General features: G+C 47.4%; 1 protein-coding gene across 1 annotated transcript in view; it reads right to left on the bottom strand.

The window, feature by feature from the left end:
• The window catches only part of ANO4 (anoctamin 4), a 481,162-nt gene extending 463,846 nt beyond the window's left edge, over positions 1-17,316 (bottom strand). The window contains exon 1 of the mRNA XM_075344688.1: positions 16,697-17,316. Coding sequence (XP_075200803.1) covers positions 16,697-16,925 — 229 coding nt within the window. The 5' untranslated portion in view covers positions 16,926-17,316. The remainder of the gene's footprint in view (positions 1-16,696) is intronic.
• Positions 17,317-17,665: the final 349 nt, after the last annotated feature.

The raw sequence follows: 17,665 nt of genomic DNA, 5'->3' as shown, positions 1-17,665 counted from the left end.
ATGTGTAGCTGACTGAGGATCGTGGTAGCCTCTGCTGAATTAAAGTGCACTTGCTGCTCCTGTATTTGGGCTATACAGATGCATCAGTATATCTGTGATAACATCCTAGACGCTAATGGAGAGCTGTGGTCTGAGGTCTGTAATGCACAAGAAGAGCTAGATGCATTTTAATACAAGTAATGTGTTTGTTTTGTCACTTTGATCCTACAGTGTTTAATGTGTTTGCGGGAAAAATGCTATTTATTATTGCATTTGTGCCTGTTTGTCACATTTTTGTTGTTTTTGACCCTTTTTTTGTTTACAAAAAATTCTTCTTTCCATTTGTACCTTTTTTTTATTCTTTTTTTACATGTGTTTGTGATTTTCTTCTAGTTGACTACTGTAAGGCTGGTTTATAGTTTACAGATGATTTCCCCTGAATCATTATATGCGACTTTTCAAAAAGTGTGAAAATTTGTCAAAAATTGACTCTAGTTCCAGTCTGGGAGTTATTTAAAGGGAACCCGTCAGGTCCCCTATGTACTCAGAACCACAAGCAGTTCTGGGTGTATATTGCTAATCCCTGCCTAACCATCCCAGCCTATAGTAGCATAGATAAAGAGATCTTTAGAAAAAGTATTTCCAAAGATTCTTCAGGATATGCAAATGAGCACAGGGAGTAGTCGCAAAGACGTTCGTTCCTGCGCTCATTCCACCATCTCAGCATGTTAGTGTGACGCCCTGGCCTATCAGGTCATCACAGGGTATTGTGCAATCTGCCCTTCTGCACAGTATCTACCTCCTCCTTGGTTACAGATCTCTGACCTTTGGTGTTGCCAAGAACAAGCTAATCAAAATCCTAGGAATACTCTGCACCACACCCACCAGACACACCAGTGGCTGACCTGAAGGAAATAGAGTCGCCCACTTGGTGGGTTGGTAAGGGGAGGTCAGGAGGAGTGTCAGGAGAAAGAGAGAGAGTAGTGTTGGAGGTGAAAGTGTGAGGAGGTCAGGAGCTGGGCTCCTTGATTTACTAAGTGGCAGACGTTGGTCTGGGCCTGGTAGGAGCTGGAACCCGGTCACAGGGGGATCGTGACAAGGGGCACAGACTGTCGAGGAGGACAGCCGGCGGCCTTGTGCCATCACCGGGCAGGGGCCAGGGCACGACGGGGTACGTGGACCCTAGGTCGAGAAGGAGCTTCAAGCGTCTTGACAATTTACCCGACGAGGATGGAGCCTTCAAGATTCGTTCTCCGCCCGCTCCAAAATCGGGGTACTAGCGCAATGAGGGGGATAGGACTTTCCCAATACATAGTCTAGAAAATCCCAAGCGTGAACCCTGAGAACAAGCTCACCCAGTTAGCCATACTGGTGAGCGGGACCCAATAGTTCTATGCTAGAGGGACCAGTTAGAAGTGAGGTGCCACGGAAAAGGCCACAGGCTAACAAGCAACACCAATGGGGACGGGATCCAGGCGTGCTTCCTCCCTGCTGCAGCGGTACTACAAACTTTGGTTTACCATGGTTGTCGGTGTCAGCGTTATTGGACTGAGTGAGTACTAAAGTGATCCCTAATTCTCCCAACTGCACCTCCCAGTCACCAGCACCGAGTCCTGGGGCATCCCCCCTACCCGTGGAGGGGTAAACATCTGGCTGCCTACACCATTGCCACCGGGTACTCCCCATTGCAGCAGTGGTACTCCATCTTACCACGCACCACGGGCGTCACGAACTGTCCATACAATCCCCTGTAAATCCCCCCCTCTTTATTCCGAGTGGCCGCGTGACCCCGACCCCCGGGTCCGGAGACCCCCTCGAGCCATCGCGGCAGGCTGCTGACACGGGGGTGGCGCATTAGCACACCCACAGGGGAGTACTAACATGATATTCAATACGTCATCATCGGCAGTGATGCGCGTACCTGTGTCCATTGCACCGCCTCAGAACACTGGGCATTGGGTCAGTGCGTATGATCAGAAGGCCCTGAAAATTCAGTCATGCGTATCACACCAGTTTGAAGCAGGGACGTGTACACCCGGCTTCATAGTGCAGAAGTCCGGGGACTTCTGATCATGCACCCTGAGACAAAAAACAGCATCGGCCGCGGTGACAGCAAAGAGTTGAACAACCATGCCTCTGACGCTGCACATTGATTAGTATGTTAGCACATCCACAGGGGTGTGCTTACTTGATAATGGGGCTGACTAGCAAGGGAAGCAATGGCATTGGGACTAGTCCCCGCACTCATTAGCATATCATAAAGGCTCTTTAGAAATACTTTTCCTAAAGATCTCTTTAACTATGCTACTAGATACAGGGATGGTTAGGCAGGGATTAGCAATATGCACCCAGAACTGCTCGTGGTTCTGGGTGCTGTCACGCTCCCCGGGTCCTCGGATCCCCTCCCCGGGTCCCCTGCTCCGATCCCCGGGTCCTCTGCTCCGCTCCCCGGCTCACCTGCCACGCTCCCCGCTCTCCAGCCTCCGGTGCCCGCACTTCCCAGGCCCCCTGGTCTCCGCTCCCGGCGCCCGACGGCTTCCCAGTTCCTGGCCGGCTCCCCTGCGTCCTCCCTTCAGCTTCCTGCCCTGGCTTCTGGCACCCGGGCTGCGCGCACGCGCATTAGGGCGCGCGCGCGGTCACTGAACCTTTCTTAAAGGGCCAGTGTCAATTAACAGGAAATCATGCACTCAGGTACAGGGTATATAGGGGGTTAATGTCCAAGGGAGCGGGGCCTGTTCTTCGTGTTTTCCCAAGCTAGGAGTCAGGTCTCCTTGTGTTCTATGAGATACTTACCTCTCTGTCTTCTAGAGCCGACCCTGCATCGCCATCCGGTCCTGCGGTACCTCGAACCCCGAACGCTGCCCATCTGCCATCCTGACAGTCCGTACCATCTCGGATCCCTGCGGTGACCCGTCATCTCGCTCCAACGGTTCCGGACCCTGCCTGACACCATCACGGCTTCCGAACCTGAGCTCCGTCACCCGGACCACCATCCGTGACCTCGTGGTCCCAGGGACTTCTCCATTTGCTCTCAGTGCACGGACTGTCCTGCTACCTACAGTGCTCCGGCTACCGGACTCCTTTCCCTCATCCGGGAGTTCGGCCCAGTGGATCCACCTCCAGGGTCTACCCGTCCATCTGGCCCTAACAGTAAGAACAGGCCATGGATCCCGCCGAAGCACTAGCGGCCTTGCATGAGGAACTCCAACGCCAGCGTGAAGTCCAGACCCGCATGCTGAACTTTATGACTTCCGTGGACACCCGCCTGACCACGCTACAAGCGGCAGTCACGTCTTCGACATCCCGAGCCTCCACTAGTCAAGCCACGACCCCCGCTCCCGTGGCCGCCTCTTCGGATGCTTCCAGACTGCGTTTGGCCTCACCACCCCGGTACGCCGGAGATCCCAAGACCTGCAGGGGGTTTATAAACCAATGCTCCCTCCATTTCACGCAGCTGCCACATCTGTTTGCCTCCGACCAAGCCAAGGTCGCCTTCATCATGTCTCACCTAGAGGGCGAGGCACTGGCGTGGATGAACCCCTTGTGGGAGAAGGAGGAACCTATGACCAAGAACCTCCAGGAGTTCCTGCAGGCCTTTCGCAGCACTTTTGACGAACCCGGACGCGCCTCCGCGTCTGCGTCTTCACTTCTCCGGTTACGTCAGGGAACACTGACGGTGGGTCAATACGCCATCCGTTTCCGCACCTTGGCTTCAGAACTCGGGTGGAATAACGAGGCCCTAACCGCCGCCTTCTGGGAAGGACTATCGGGTCGAATCAAAGATGAGCTGGCTGGACGTGTTGTACCGTCCACTCTGGACGCCCTGATTACCCTAGCGACTCGAGTGGACATACGCTTTCAGGAGCGGTCCAAAGAACTGTCCCGTGAGAGACGTCCGGTAAGGCATTCCTCTCCTCCACCGAAGCCCACCGTACTCCAGTCAACGGCCTCTGGTGTCTCCGTCCATGAGCCCATGCAGATCGACCGTGTGCGACAGTCGGAACAACGTCGAGCAGAGCGGCTCGCCAAGGGTCTCTGCTTTTACTGCGGAGAAGGCACACACCTGCTACGCGCCTGTCCAGAGAGGCCGGGAAACTCCAAAGCCTAGGGTTGGTAGGAGAGGCCACCCTAGGTGCTGGAACTCTCTCAGACCCAGTTACATGGACTGTGCAAGTGACAACGGGAGAGACGCGGTTTACGGCTGAGGCGTACCTCGATTCTGGGGCAGCAGGCAATTTCATCCAGCAGGCCACGGTGGACAAGTACCAGGTGCCTGTTACTCCACTCGACAAGCCCCTAGTGATTGCCTCTGTGGATGGGAGACCCCTCTCTGACACCATCTCCTGGATCACCAAGCCGCTTGAACTGCGTATCGGTGCTCTGCACACCGAGAACATCGCTCTCTACGTCCTCCCACACATGTCACATCAAATCCTGCTGGGACTTCCCTGGTTGCGGACACACGAGCCTTCAGTCAGCTGGGGCACTGGCGATATCACTCGATGGGGGTCTTCTTGCCATGAGAGATGTCTGAAGACCATACAACCCATCCGGCGACCTCCGGTTCCCGAGTCCCTACCGGGACTGCCCTCAGCCTATTGGTCCTTCGTGGACGTCTTTGATAAGAAGGAGTCCGAAGTACTCCCGCCACATCGTCCTTACGATTGTGCCATTGACCTGCTCCCGGGAACTACACCACCTCGAGGACGGATATATCCACTATCTCCAGCCGAAACAAGGGCTATGTCTACGTACATCACAGAGAGCCTGGCTAAGGGATTCATCCGGAGATCCTCCTCTCCTGCTGGAGCAGGCTTCTTCTTCGTAAAGAAGAAAGAGGGCGACCTACGCCCATGTATAGACTACCGGGGATTGAACCTAATCACCGTGAAAAACAAGTACCCCCTGCCGCTCATCCCCGAATTGTTTGATCGGCTCAGAGGAGCTCGTGTGTTCACCAAGTTGGATCTTCGGGGTGCCTACAACCTGGTCCGTATCCGTTCAGGGGATGAATGGAAGACCGCGTTCAACACTCGCGATGGGCACTATGAATACTGCGTGATGCCCTTCGGCCTGTGCAACGCACCAGCAGTCTTCCAAGAATTAGTGAACGATGTGTTTCGGGACCTTCTCTACGTCTGTGTGGTGGTATATCTGGATGACATCCTTGTCTTCTCTCCGGACCTCCAGACCCACCGAGAGAACGTGCAACTGGTTCTACAACGACTGAGAGAGAATCGTCTGTACGCCAAGTACGAGAAGTGTGTCTTCGAACAGTCTTCTCTCCCCTTCCTGGGGTACCTCATCACCGATACCGGACTGCAGATGGATCCCAAGAAGGTCTCCTCCATTCTCAACTGGCCTCCTCCTTCTGGACTGAAGGCAATCCAACGTTTTCTGGGATTCGCTAACTATTACCGCCAGTTCATTCCTCACTTCTCGGCTCTGACTGCTCCTCTCTCCGCCTTGACCAAGAAGGGGGCTAATCCAAAGGACTGGTCACCTGCGGCCGACGCCGTGTTTGGCGCTCTAAAGCGAGCCTTTGCCTCCTCTCCTGTACTCCACCGTCCAGAGTTAAACCGCCAGTTCACCTTGGAGGTGGATGCCTCCTCCTCGGGAGCCGGAGCAGTGCTCATGCAGAAGTCCTCCTCCGGGAAGATGGTGACGTGCGGTTTCTTCTCCAAGAGCTTCTCCGCGCCTGAACGCAATTACACCATCGGTGACCGAGAGCTATTAGCGGTCAAACTGGCTCTGGAGGAATGGCGCTATCTTCTGGAAGGAGCAGTGTACCCTGTCATTGTTTACACGGACCACAAAAACCTGGAATACCTGCGGACTGCTCAGCGACTGAACCCACGGCAAGCCAGGTGGTCCTTGTTCTTTGCCCGGTTCGACTTCCAGCTTCATTTCCGACCCGCGAACAAGAATGTACGCGCTGATGCCTTGTCTAGGTCTTTCGTGCCCCTGGAACAGGAGGAAGAGACATCTCAACCCATCATCTGTCCAAGTAAGATTATTCCGGTGGCTCCTGTCACCCTGGCCCAGATACCACCTGGGAAGACTTATGTCTCTGAGGCTGACAGGCAAAAAGTGTTACACTGGGGCCATGCATCGAAAACAGCCGGTCATGCAGGTCAGAAGAAAACATGGAGCGCTATTGTACGTCATTACTGGTGGCCATCCCTGCGCACGGACGTCGCCTCTTTTGTCTCTGCCTGCTCCTCCTGTGCCAGGAACAAGACACCCAAACACCTGCCATACGGCCGTCTTCTGCCTCTGCCCATACCCTCAGTTCCCTGGCAACACATAGCGATGGACTTTATTACGGACTTGCCATTATCCACCGGACACACAGTCATATGGGTCGTGGTGGATCGGTTCTCTAAAATGGCCCATTTCGTTCCTATGGCTGGACTGCCCTCTGCTCAGGAACTCGCGGACGCCTATATACAGCACATCTTCCGCTTGCATGGCTTTCCATCACACATAGTGTCCGACAGAGGAACTCAGTTCACCTCCCGCTTCTGGAGGGCTCTCTGCAAACATCTGGGAGTGACTCTGGACTTCTCAGCCTACCATCCTCAGTCGAATGGCCAAGTGGAACGGATCAATCAGATATTGACCTCTTTCTTGCGTCACTACGTGAACGCCCATCATGACGATTGGTCCACGCTTCTTCCTTGGGCTGAATTCTCCCATAATCACCACGTCAGTGAGTCCTCCTCCAGTTCTCCCTTCCATGTCGTCTACGGACTTCAGCCGTCTGTCCCATTGCCTGTATCCTCTTCCTCGGACATCCCTGCTGCTGATGCAGTACTCCGTGACTTTACATCCATTTGGGACTCAGTTAAGGCCTCCCTTGCACGTGCCTCCCTGCGGATGAAGAGACATGCGGACAAGAGACGTCTGGATCCTCCGTGTTTCTCTCCGGGAGATCTCGTCTGGCTTGCTTCCAAATACATCCGACTGAAGATACCATCCTACAAGCTGGGACCTCGCTACATCGGACCATTTAAAGTCCTCGGCAAGATCAATGAGGTCTCCTACAAACTGCAGCTCCCGGCCACGATGAGACTACCCAACTCCTTTCACGTCTCTCTGCTCAAGCCGGTTGTCCTTGGTCCCTTCTCCGCTGCCGCCAGTCCGGCCCCTCCTCCTATTGCTGAGGACGACATCTATGCGGTAAGAGATATCGTGGCCATGAAGACCGTACGTGGTCGACAGTTTTTCCTGGTGGACTGGGAAGGGTATGGTCCTGAGGATAGATCCTGGGAGCCCAGGGAGAACGTGGGCACTCCTCTGATCCGTGCCTTCCTGTCCCGGTTGCGGGGAGGGGGGCGTGGGGGGGGGTACTGTCACGCTCCCCGGGTCCTCGGATCCCCTCCCCGGGTCCCCTGCTCCGATCCCCGGGTCCTCTGCTCCGCTCCCCGGCTCACCTGCCACGCTCCCCGCTCTCCAGCCTCCGGTGCCCGCACTTTCCAGGCCCCCTGGTCTCCGCTCCCGGCGCCCGACGGCTTCCCAGTTCCTGGCCGGCTCCCCTCCGTCCTCCCTTCAGCTTCCTGCCCTGGCTTCTGGCACCCGGGCTGCGCGCACGCGCATTAGGGCGCGCACGCGGTCACTGAACCTTTCTTAAAGGGCCAGTGTCAATTAACAGGAAATCATGCACTCAGGTACAGGGTATATAGGGGGTTAATGTCCAAGGGAGCGGGGCCTGTTCTTCGTGTTTTCCCAAGCTAGGAGTCAGGTCTCCTTGTGTTCTATGAGATACTTACCTCTGTCTTCTAGAGCCGACCCTGCATCGCCATCCGGTCCTGCGGTACCTCGAACCCCGAACGCTGCCCATCTGCCATCCTGACAGTCCGTACCATCTCGGATCCCTGCGGTGACCCGTCATCTCGCTCCAACGGTTCCGGACCCTGCCTGACACCATCACGGCTTCCGAACCTGAGCTCCGTCACCCGGACCACCATCCGTGACCTCGTGGTCCCAGGGACTTCTCCATTTGCTCTCAGTGCACGGACTGTCCTGCTACCTACAGTGCTCCGGCTACCGGACTCCTTTCCCTCATCCGGGAGTTCGGCCCAGTGGATCCACCTCCAGGGTCTACCCGTCCATCTGGCCCTAACAGGTGCATATTGCATCTGACAGGTTCCCTTTAATGTACACCAGCTATTTTTGTGAAATTTTACTAAACATATGACTTTTTGCAGTAAAAAGTCACAAAAATAGCGCTCACTTCCTGTTGATTCAATCGTTTGTTCAGAAGGTGGGGAGAGAAAAACCAATGCTGATTGGACGTGGGGTTTGTGTGACATCACAACGTCATGGGAGCCCTGGGAATGCGAGCCCAAACACCACTGGAACGGCGCCGATACGGGAGGTGAGTATAGGCTTTATTATGTTACCTGGGGATAATATGTGGAATCAGAAGAGGATGGCCTAGTAGTGGACAATCCCTTTAACACTGCAGTACTAACTATAATAATATGTTAATAGTTCAAGATTTCTTTTGCTGACTGTTTGTATCAGACACATCTGAAATGATGGCAGGACTCACAGTGATGGTTTTACACAGCTGAGATCCATGGCGACTATATCCATACAATATTAATGCCGTGCGCACTATACTATGTGCAGTATACATAAACGCCACTTCAGCTGAAAATGTACCAGCAGTACACATATCTGACAAATGAAATATTTATGCTGCCGAATATCACTAGCTCACTCTCCATTAGCCACCTATAAAGCATTGGCATTTAGAGGTGCCCCAAATGATCCAATTACTTGCTTATCTGTAACTGTATCCACTGAGATCAAGCTTTAGGGACAATTAGAGCAAACACTGCACATTACCTTCTCCAGTGCCCTAAAGTGTAAATCAGAAGAATCTGACAAGTAAAATACAAAAACTGGAGAGTAAAGGACAGTGCCGTTCTTTAATAAGTGCTTCTCGACAAGGATATTAAGCATCGAGGGCACAATTGTCACTCGCACTACAGCAACAGCCGCTGAAATGGGTCCACGTAAGAAAGACAGATATCAAGTTCTTTTAACTAATCAAATTGTGGATTTATCTGTTGTTTGTCTGACATAAAACTGTCTGAACTTTGAATTATAGTGATGAGTTAGCATTAGTCAATGCTCGGGTGCCCGATACCCGAAACGACTAGTGATGAGTGAGCACTACCATGCTTAGGTGCCGGGTTCTTGTAATGACTAGTGTTGAGTGAGCACTACCATGCTCAGGTGCTCAGTACTCATAATGACTAGTGATGAGTGAGCACTACCATGCTCGGGTGCCGGGTACTTGTAATGACTAGTGATGAGCGAGCACTTCCATGCTCAGGTGCTCAGTACTTGTAATGGTAGTGCTCACTCATCACTAGACATTACGAGTACTGAACACCCGAGCATGGTAGTGCTCGCTCATCACTAGTCATTACAAGTACCCGGCACCCGAGCATGGTAGTTCTCGCTCATCACTAGTCATTATGAGTACCGAGCACCTGAGCATGGTAGTGCTCACTCATCACTAGACATTACGAGTACTGAACACCCGAGCATTGTAGTGCTCACTCATCACTAGTCATTACAAGTACCCGGCACCCGAGCATGGTAGTGCTCGCTCATCACTAGTCGTTTCGGGTACCAATCACCCGAGTATGGTAGTGCTCACTCATCACTAGTCATTACAAGTACCCGGCACCCGAGCATGGTAGTGCTCGCTCATCACTAGTCGTTTCGGGTACCAATCACCCGAGTATGGTAGTGCTCACTCATCACTAGTCATTACAAGTACCCGGCACCCAAGCATGGTAGTGCTCGCTCACCACTAGCCGTTTCGGGTACCAAGCACCCGAGTATGGTAGTGCTCACTCATCACTAGAAGTTATGAGTACTGAGCACCCGAGCATGGTAGTGCTCACTCATCACTAGTCATTACAAGTACCCGGCACCCAAGCATGGTAGTGCTCACTCATCACTAGTCATTACAAGTACCCGGCACCCGAGCATGGTAGTGCTCACTCATCACTAGTCATTACAAGTACCCGGCACCCAAGCATGGTAGTGCTCACTCATCAATAGTCATTACAAGTACCTGGCACCCAAGCATGGTAGTGCTCACTCATCACTAGTCATTACAAGCACCTGAGCATAGTAGTGTTCACTCATCACTAGTCATTACGAGTACTGAGCACCCGAGCATGGTAGTGCTCACTCATCATTAGTCATTACAAGTAATGAGCATCCGAACATGGTAGTGCTCAGTCATCGCTAGTCATTACGAGTACTTGGTACCCAAGCATGGAAGTACTCGCTCATCACTAGTCGTTTTGGGTACCGGGCACCTGAGCATGGTAGTGCTCACTCATCACTACCAATTTTCCATTTTTTTGTTTTTATTTCATCCTCCTATTCTTCCAAGAGCCACAACGTTTTTTCCTTTTTGTCGTTATGGCTTTATAAGGGCTTGTTTTTTTGTGGGTAGAATTGTAGTTTTGAATGACACCATTCATTTATCATGTAAAGCACTGGAGAGAGGGAAAAAATTCTAAGTACGTTAAAATTGCAAAAAAACAGTGCAATTTCCCAAATGTTTTTTGGGCTTTTTTCATTTCCCATCTTCACTATACAGTAAAACTGACCTGGCAATATTACTCTCCAGATCAGTATGATTGCGTAGATATCAAACATGCAGGTTTTTGTTTTTTATATTTAACCTGTGAAAATAATTCTGAAATTTGTAAAAAAAAAAAAAAATATCTTGCTTGTGTCACTATTTTTTGAGACCTGCAACGTTTGAAATTTTCAGGATAAGCCCTGTGTAAGGGTTTGTTCTTTGTGCTCTGAGCCGATGTTGTTACTGATACCATTTTGGGGTAGATATGATGTTTGATCGCCTCTTAATGCCTTTTATTACAATGATACAGCCCACCTAAAAAAATGTAATTCTTGCATTTCAATGTCTTCCTCGTTACGCTGGAAAAAGCAGCCCAGTAAGTGATCTATTACTACAATCAGGGTCTCTGCTCAACATTATGACTCTCTCAGATGTAGGAATATACCACCAACTTTCCTGGTAACATATTCTATTTTACAACCTTTCTGAAAAATGTCAGAAATGCTCCACATGCTGCAGTATGAAAAAAAAAGCCATCAAAACTAAAAAAAAAAGTTGTGCACGTAGTCTTTAAAGTGAATCTGTCAGCAGGGTTTTGCTACCTCATCTGATAGCCCTATAATATAGGTAAAGAGATCCTGAATCCAATGATGTATCACTTAGTTTACTGGCTGCAGCCGTTCTGACACAATCAAATATTTTAGTTTTAGCATGTAGTAGTGCTTAAAGGGAATCTGTCACCAGGTTTTTGCTACTCCATCTGAGAGCAGAATACTGTAGAGATTGAGACCCTGATTCCAGCGATGTGTCACTTATTAAGCTGTTTGCTGTCATTTTGATAAAATCAATGTTTTCTCTGCTTCAGATTTAGCAGTTATACAGAGCTCATGGATATGCTGGACTATCTGGTAGCACACTAAGTAGTCCTCTAATGATAATTTCCTGCTGATTAAACAATGATTTTATCAAAATTACACTTAGCAGCCAAGTAAGTGACACATCGCTGGAATCAGGATCTCTGCCCCTACATTATGCTGCTCTCGGATTAGGTGGCAAAAACCTGGTGACATATTCCCTTTAACAAGGAGCTCCCACCTACACCAGGCTTTCAGGGAACATTTCTATAGACAAAAACTGCTAATCACAGAAGGGGGTGGAGTTGGACTTGAGCTCACACCTCCTCTGACCCACTAATGATAAAGCTACTTAAGCTTAAAATAATATTGCAGGTAAACAAAGACACACTTTGTGATGAGAGACACAAGGCTGAAATCTGAGTGTTAACCCTTACAGCACGCTGTCTTCAGATTACTTAGCAAAAACCTGCTGACAGATTCCCTTTAAAATAATTTGCTATAGATTTTCAATATTTGGCCACAAAGGTTTTTAACCCAAAACACACAATGAAAATGAAAAAAAAAAAGAAGTAATTAAAATGCAACAAAAACAATGCAAAAGGCAGTGTGTGAATCCAGCTTTACCATGCAATATAATATGCGGCTGCACGGTTGCTCAGTGGTTAGCACTGAGGGCCCGGGTTCAAATCCCAACAAAGAACAACCCTGTGGTGGCGCTGCAGATCCACACTTGCATTTTGTGCACTATGTTTTTGGAAAACAATCAATCATGACACATCTTTTTAAACTGCAGCCAAAGATCATCTGATTGGAATATGTTAAACACGTTCTGCAACAAAATATTGGTGAGGATGTGCATTTCTTTAGTCTTTGTAATCTGCCTATGGACGTGCGTATCTATTGTCTCTTCTGTGGACGTGCGTATCTATTGTCTCTTCTGTGGACGTGCGTATCTATTGTCTCTTCTGTGGACGTGCGTATCTATTGTCTCTTCTGTGGACGTGCGTATCTATTGTCTCTTCTGTGGACGTGCGTATCTATTGTCTCTTCTGTGGACGTGCGTATCTATTGTCTCTTCTGTGGACGTGCGTATCTATTGTCTCTTCTGTGGACGTGCGTATCTATTGTCTCTTCTGTGGACGTGCGTATCTATTGTCTCTTCTGTGGACGTGCGTATCTATTGTCTCTTCTGTGGACGTGCGTATCTATTGTCTCTTCTGTGGACGTGCGTATCTATTGTCTCTTCTGTGGACGTGCGTATCTATTGTCTCTTCTGTGGACGTGCGTATCTATTGTCTCTTCTGTGGACGTGCGTATCTATTGTCTCTTCTGTGGACGTGCGTATCTATTGTCTCTTCTGTGGACGTGCGTATCTATTGTCTCTTCTGTGGACGTGCGTATCTATTGTCTCTTCTGTGGACGTGCGTATCTATTGTCTCTTCTGTTGTACCTCAACATGATATTTATAGTGACAAAAAGTCACATGATGATGGCAACCAATCACTGGCCACAGGGATGACATCACTGCTGACAAAATATCATCACTGAGGCCATTGATGGATATCACCTTAGTGAGGACTGATGGAAGTCGGAGGAAGTAAAGGGTTCATGAGACCAGTGATGAGGGACAGGAATGGATCTGGTAAAGTAAGTGCATTACTAGTTATGCTATTTTTCAATTGTGAGCTAAAGTTGGAATTAGTGTAAAGCCCCTTTAAATTGTAGTAACTGCAGTGTTAATGGGCAGGAGGCGCTCAATAGATTGATTCATAGCTTTGTGCAGTAATATTATGTATTTTTTTCACTTTAAGTCTTGCTAAGTTTTAGAAGTCTGGTGGCCAGCCCTAAAGAGAGATACCTCTCCTCATATGTCTACTGATACAGGGAAGACTGTCATTCATTAAATAACTCCTCCCACTGGACTCCTATGTCAAGAATAAGCAGGAATTTTAAAGAATGATTATAAATTGTACTGAATCTTTTACCACAAAACTATACAGTATATCTATCCGATCAGCTCCTCTTGCTCCATAACATGATACCACATTCTTCAATCTGACAGGTTCACTTTAAGATTTGGGACGCCCAAAATACCACATGAGTAAAGGTAAATGTTCCTTTATGTGATCATGCAACCCATGGAAGTATTTCTTCACAATCACACTAGGCTGGTTTGTTATCTAAATCATAGACACCCTAGGAAGTATTAGAAACTATACAATAGGGTGCAAAAATATTATAGTGAGTAGCACAGTATAGTGAATAACAGTAAAATAATAATCCAAAAATCACAACAGAAATATATATATATCTAAATATATAAATATATATATATATATATATATATATATATACTGTATATTCCTATCTCTATATTTCTTTCCCTCTTTCTCCTTCTCTCTCGCTTTCTCTCTCTGTCTATACATATATGCATATACATATAAAAATGACTGCTGAAGCTTAAATGAGCTGTCATACTCATACAATACTCAGAACTATCATAACATACAGACTCCTCCATTACAGCCAGATAATTAAAGGGGTATTCCCTACTCCTAGATCCTATCCCAGTATATACTGTAGTAGATGTAATAGTAATATTGTTAGCAAATACCTCCAATTAGAAATGTAGTATAGTTCTCCTGATTAGCTATGTCTCTTACCTCATGTGCAGGCCATTATAGTAGCTTAGGTGTCCATGGTTATGGCCACTAGCAACTAACTAACTTTCCATATATGAGTGGTGGTAACCATGGAAACCTAAGTTGCAATGCCCTGCACATGATGTAAATGACATAATTAATCAGGAGAACTATACTACATTTCTAATTGGAGGTATTTGCTAATATTCTTATTATGACACCTACTACACATTGGAATAGGATCTTGGAGATGGACATACGCCTTTAAATACAGAAGACAAGATAACATCATACAAAGTGGCAGTACAGGGATTAACCTCCTTATGGAATAGTAACATACTATATGCTAAAGTGAAAACTTAAGGATGACTTGTCAAGAAAGAATGATGAAAGCCATGTAAGCTCTAGAAGCAATAGATAAAAAGCCTTTGCCATATGTGGGATTCAAGCTCAAGCCTAATAGAAGCTATATAACGATTCCGGTGATCACGCTGATCAGCAATGACACAAACACACAGAAATTGGATGAACACTTCAGTTTCAAGCCAATGTAAGCGTGCATCGTCAGCATAGAATTATTCATTTTCAGTACGTTGTCTGCTAAGGATACATACCGTAGATGGATCTAGTATCCTAAAGTAAATGTAAAAAACATACAAACACTTGTATATATTATGTCCATACATAACAAAAAAAAGTACTTAAGCCAATAAAAATGTAAAACACCCTGGAGACTCTAGAGAGAGGGACATTGTTACTTGGCTTGTCAGTTACCCAATTGACGAAGACTACATTGAGCCTCCTTCCCGGTCACAAATGCTATATACAAGGAACGCTCCATCAAATTCAATTAATGGAGAGGAGATAAACTAAGTGTTAAGTCTGCTTTTAATCCACTCAACAGCCAAAAATGTCGAAATGGCTGTTCATTCCAAAGTTATTACTTAATCAGCACAGAGCAGAAAACGGGCTTCTAATTCAGCCTACAGTATCTACAAGATGGTAAAACTTACACATCCATGTTTCCAACAGCATTGTCATTACATTGCTGTATTTGAATTGCCTTATAATGTGTTTGTGTGGGTTTCCTCCAGGTTCTCCACTTTCCTCCCACACTCCAAAGATATAATGACAGGGAACTTACATTGTGAGCCCCAGTGGGGACAGGGGTGATCACATCTGTAAAATGCTATGGAATATATATGTAAGTGAAATCCATGTTTCCAACAGCATTGTCATTACATTGCTGTATTTGAACTGCCTTATAATGTGTTTGTGTGGGTTTCCTCCAGGTTCTCCACTTTCCTCCCACACTCCAAAGATATAATGACAGGGAACTTACATTGTGAGCCCCAATGGGGACAGGGGTGATCACATCTGTAAAATGCTATGGAATATATATGTAAGTGAAATCCATGTTTCCAACAGTATTGTTATTACATTGCTGTATTCGAATTGGCTCATACTGTATTTGTGTGGGCTTCTTCCAGTTTCTTCCCACACTCCAAAGACATACTGATAGGAAATTTACATTGTGAGCCCCAATGGGGACAGTGATAGTCACATCTGTAAAACGCCGAGGAATTAATATAATGTGAGTAAAATCCATGTTTCCAACATTATTGTCATTACATTGCTGTATTCGAATTGGCTCATACTGTATTTGTGTGGGCTTCTTCCAGTTTCTTCCCACACTCCAAACACATACTGATAGGAAATTTACATTGTGAGCCCCAATGGGGACAGTGATAGTCACATCTGTAAAATGCTGTGGAATTAATATATGTGAGTAAAATCCATGTTTCCAACATTATTGTCATTACATTACTGCATTCGAATCGGCACATAATGTGTTTGTGTGGGTTTCCTCCCACACTTCAAATACATACTGATAGGGAATTTACATTGTGAGCCCCAATGGGGACAGGGATGATCACATCTGTAATACATTGTGGAATTAATATATATGAGTAAAATCCATGTTTCTAACAGTTTTGTCATTACATTGCTGTATTCGAATCAGCTCATATTGTGTTTGTGTGGGTTTCCTCCATGTTCTCTGTTTTTTCTCCCACTCCAAAGACATAGTAATAGGGAATACACATTGTGAGCCCCAATGGGGACAGTGATAGTCACATCTGTAAAACGCTGTGGAATTAATATAATGTGAGTAAAATCCATGTTTCCAACACTATTGTCATTACATTGCTGTATTCGAATCAGCGCATAATGTGTTTGTGTGGGGTTTCCTCCGGGTTCTCCAGTTTCTTCCCACATTCCAAACACATACTGATAGGGAGCTCCAATGGGGATGGGGATGATCACATCTGTAAAACGATGAGGAATTCATATATAAGTAAAATAAATAAATAATGGGATTGTAACATACCGTAGAAGAACCAGGCAGGATGTAAAAAGGTTCTTAAGTGTTCAATACAAACCACAGCCATGTGTAACTTTAAGATCCTTAGCAGATTTCCCTTGATAATAACAATCTGTTTAAAATGACCTAAAAAACCTTCAGCTGCAGAAATTACAGAATAGGTAATGGGACAATTTTTCCGCCATAAACAGTGGAATGAAATGACATTTACCATATCCAGTGAGGGGAGACCCCCTGCCTCTGCTGTAGGTCCTCGCTGGGCTGGCTGGCATAGACACAGCTGTTTCTGGACGGGAGGAGTTGGAATTAATATCCCCGGCATCACCTAATGAATTCTTTGTATCGATGGACTTGTAGTGTCTGAGCTCCAAAGCCCCTCCACCGAACTCATGCAGCGGGCTGCATTTAGCTCTTAGCTTTCTCTTGTGCGAGCTCTGCATGACTGCCACATGCTGCCTGACCTAGTGACACTTTACCAGGACAAGGGTCTTCTTCGCTATCCTCCGCAGAACACTACACGGTTCTTCTTCCTCCCATATGCAATTGTCTGGTGCCAGGATACGCTGCCAGCATAGACGCCCGCTGCACTGGATCACATTTCGCCTTCTTACTGCCTTCGAACAGTTTTAGTTTCCCCAATGAAATTGACAATCCAAATTCCACGACGACAATTCCCTTCGCATTGAAAGACGTCCTTTTCTAGAAGTAATAATTCCTTAATTGTAAAAAACGTTACTAATAGAAGAAATTCCTAATTTCATCTCGGATCCTGATGCTGAGAAGTTGTTAGTTCTCTGTCTCTCCGGCTCCACAGTCCTGGGTGGGAAGAGCAGAAATGGGTGGTGTTTATTTCACATGGCCGAGGTGCTCTATGCTAATTCTGCCCATGTGGGGAGGATTTAGCACTCATACAACTACGGGAAAGAAATGAGGAAAGCAGATTAACATTATTTCATTCTATAAATAGTTATAGAACAATGTATGGGCCCTTTGCAGCCCTAGAATTCATCATAATGCACAATTACACCTGCTTTGGAGGTATAAATGGGCCCCCTTAGCTATTGGGCCCGTGTTGCCACACAGGTTGTTCCAATGGTACGTCCGCCCCTGCCTACAATGATATCTAGCTAGAACGCTGAAATGAGTGGCCTGGTAAGGCTGGGGCCACACGGGGATCTAC

The sequence above is a fragment of the Anomaloglossus baeobatrachus genome, chromosome 4 (assembly GCF_048569485.1).
Source record: "Anomaloglossus baeobatrachus isolate aAnoBae1 chromosome 4, aAnoBae1.hap1, whole genome shotgun sequence".
NCBI lineage: Eukaryota > Metazoa > Chordata > Amphibia > Anura > Aromobatidae > Anomaloglossus > Anomaloglossus baeobatrachus.
Note: the sequence above shows the minus strand (reverse complement) of the source record. Positions and strands in the feature narration are given on the sequence as shown.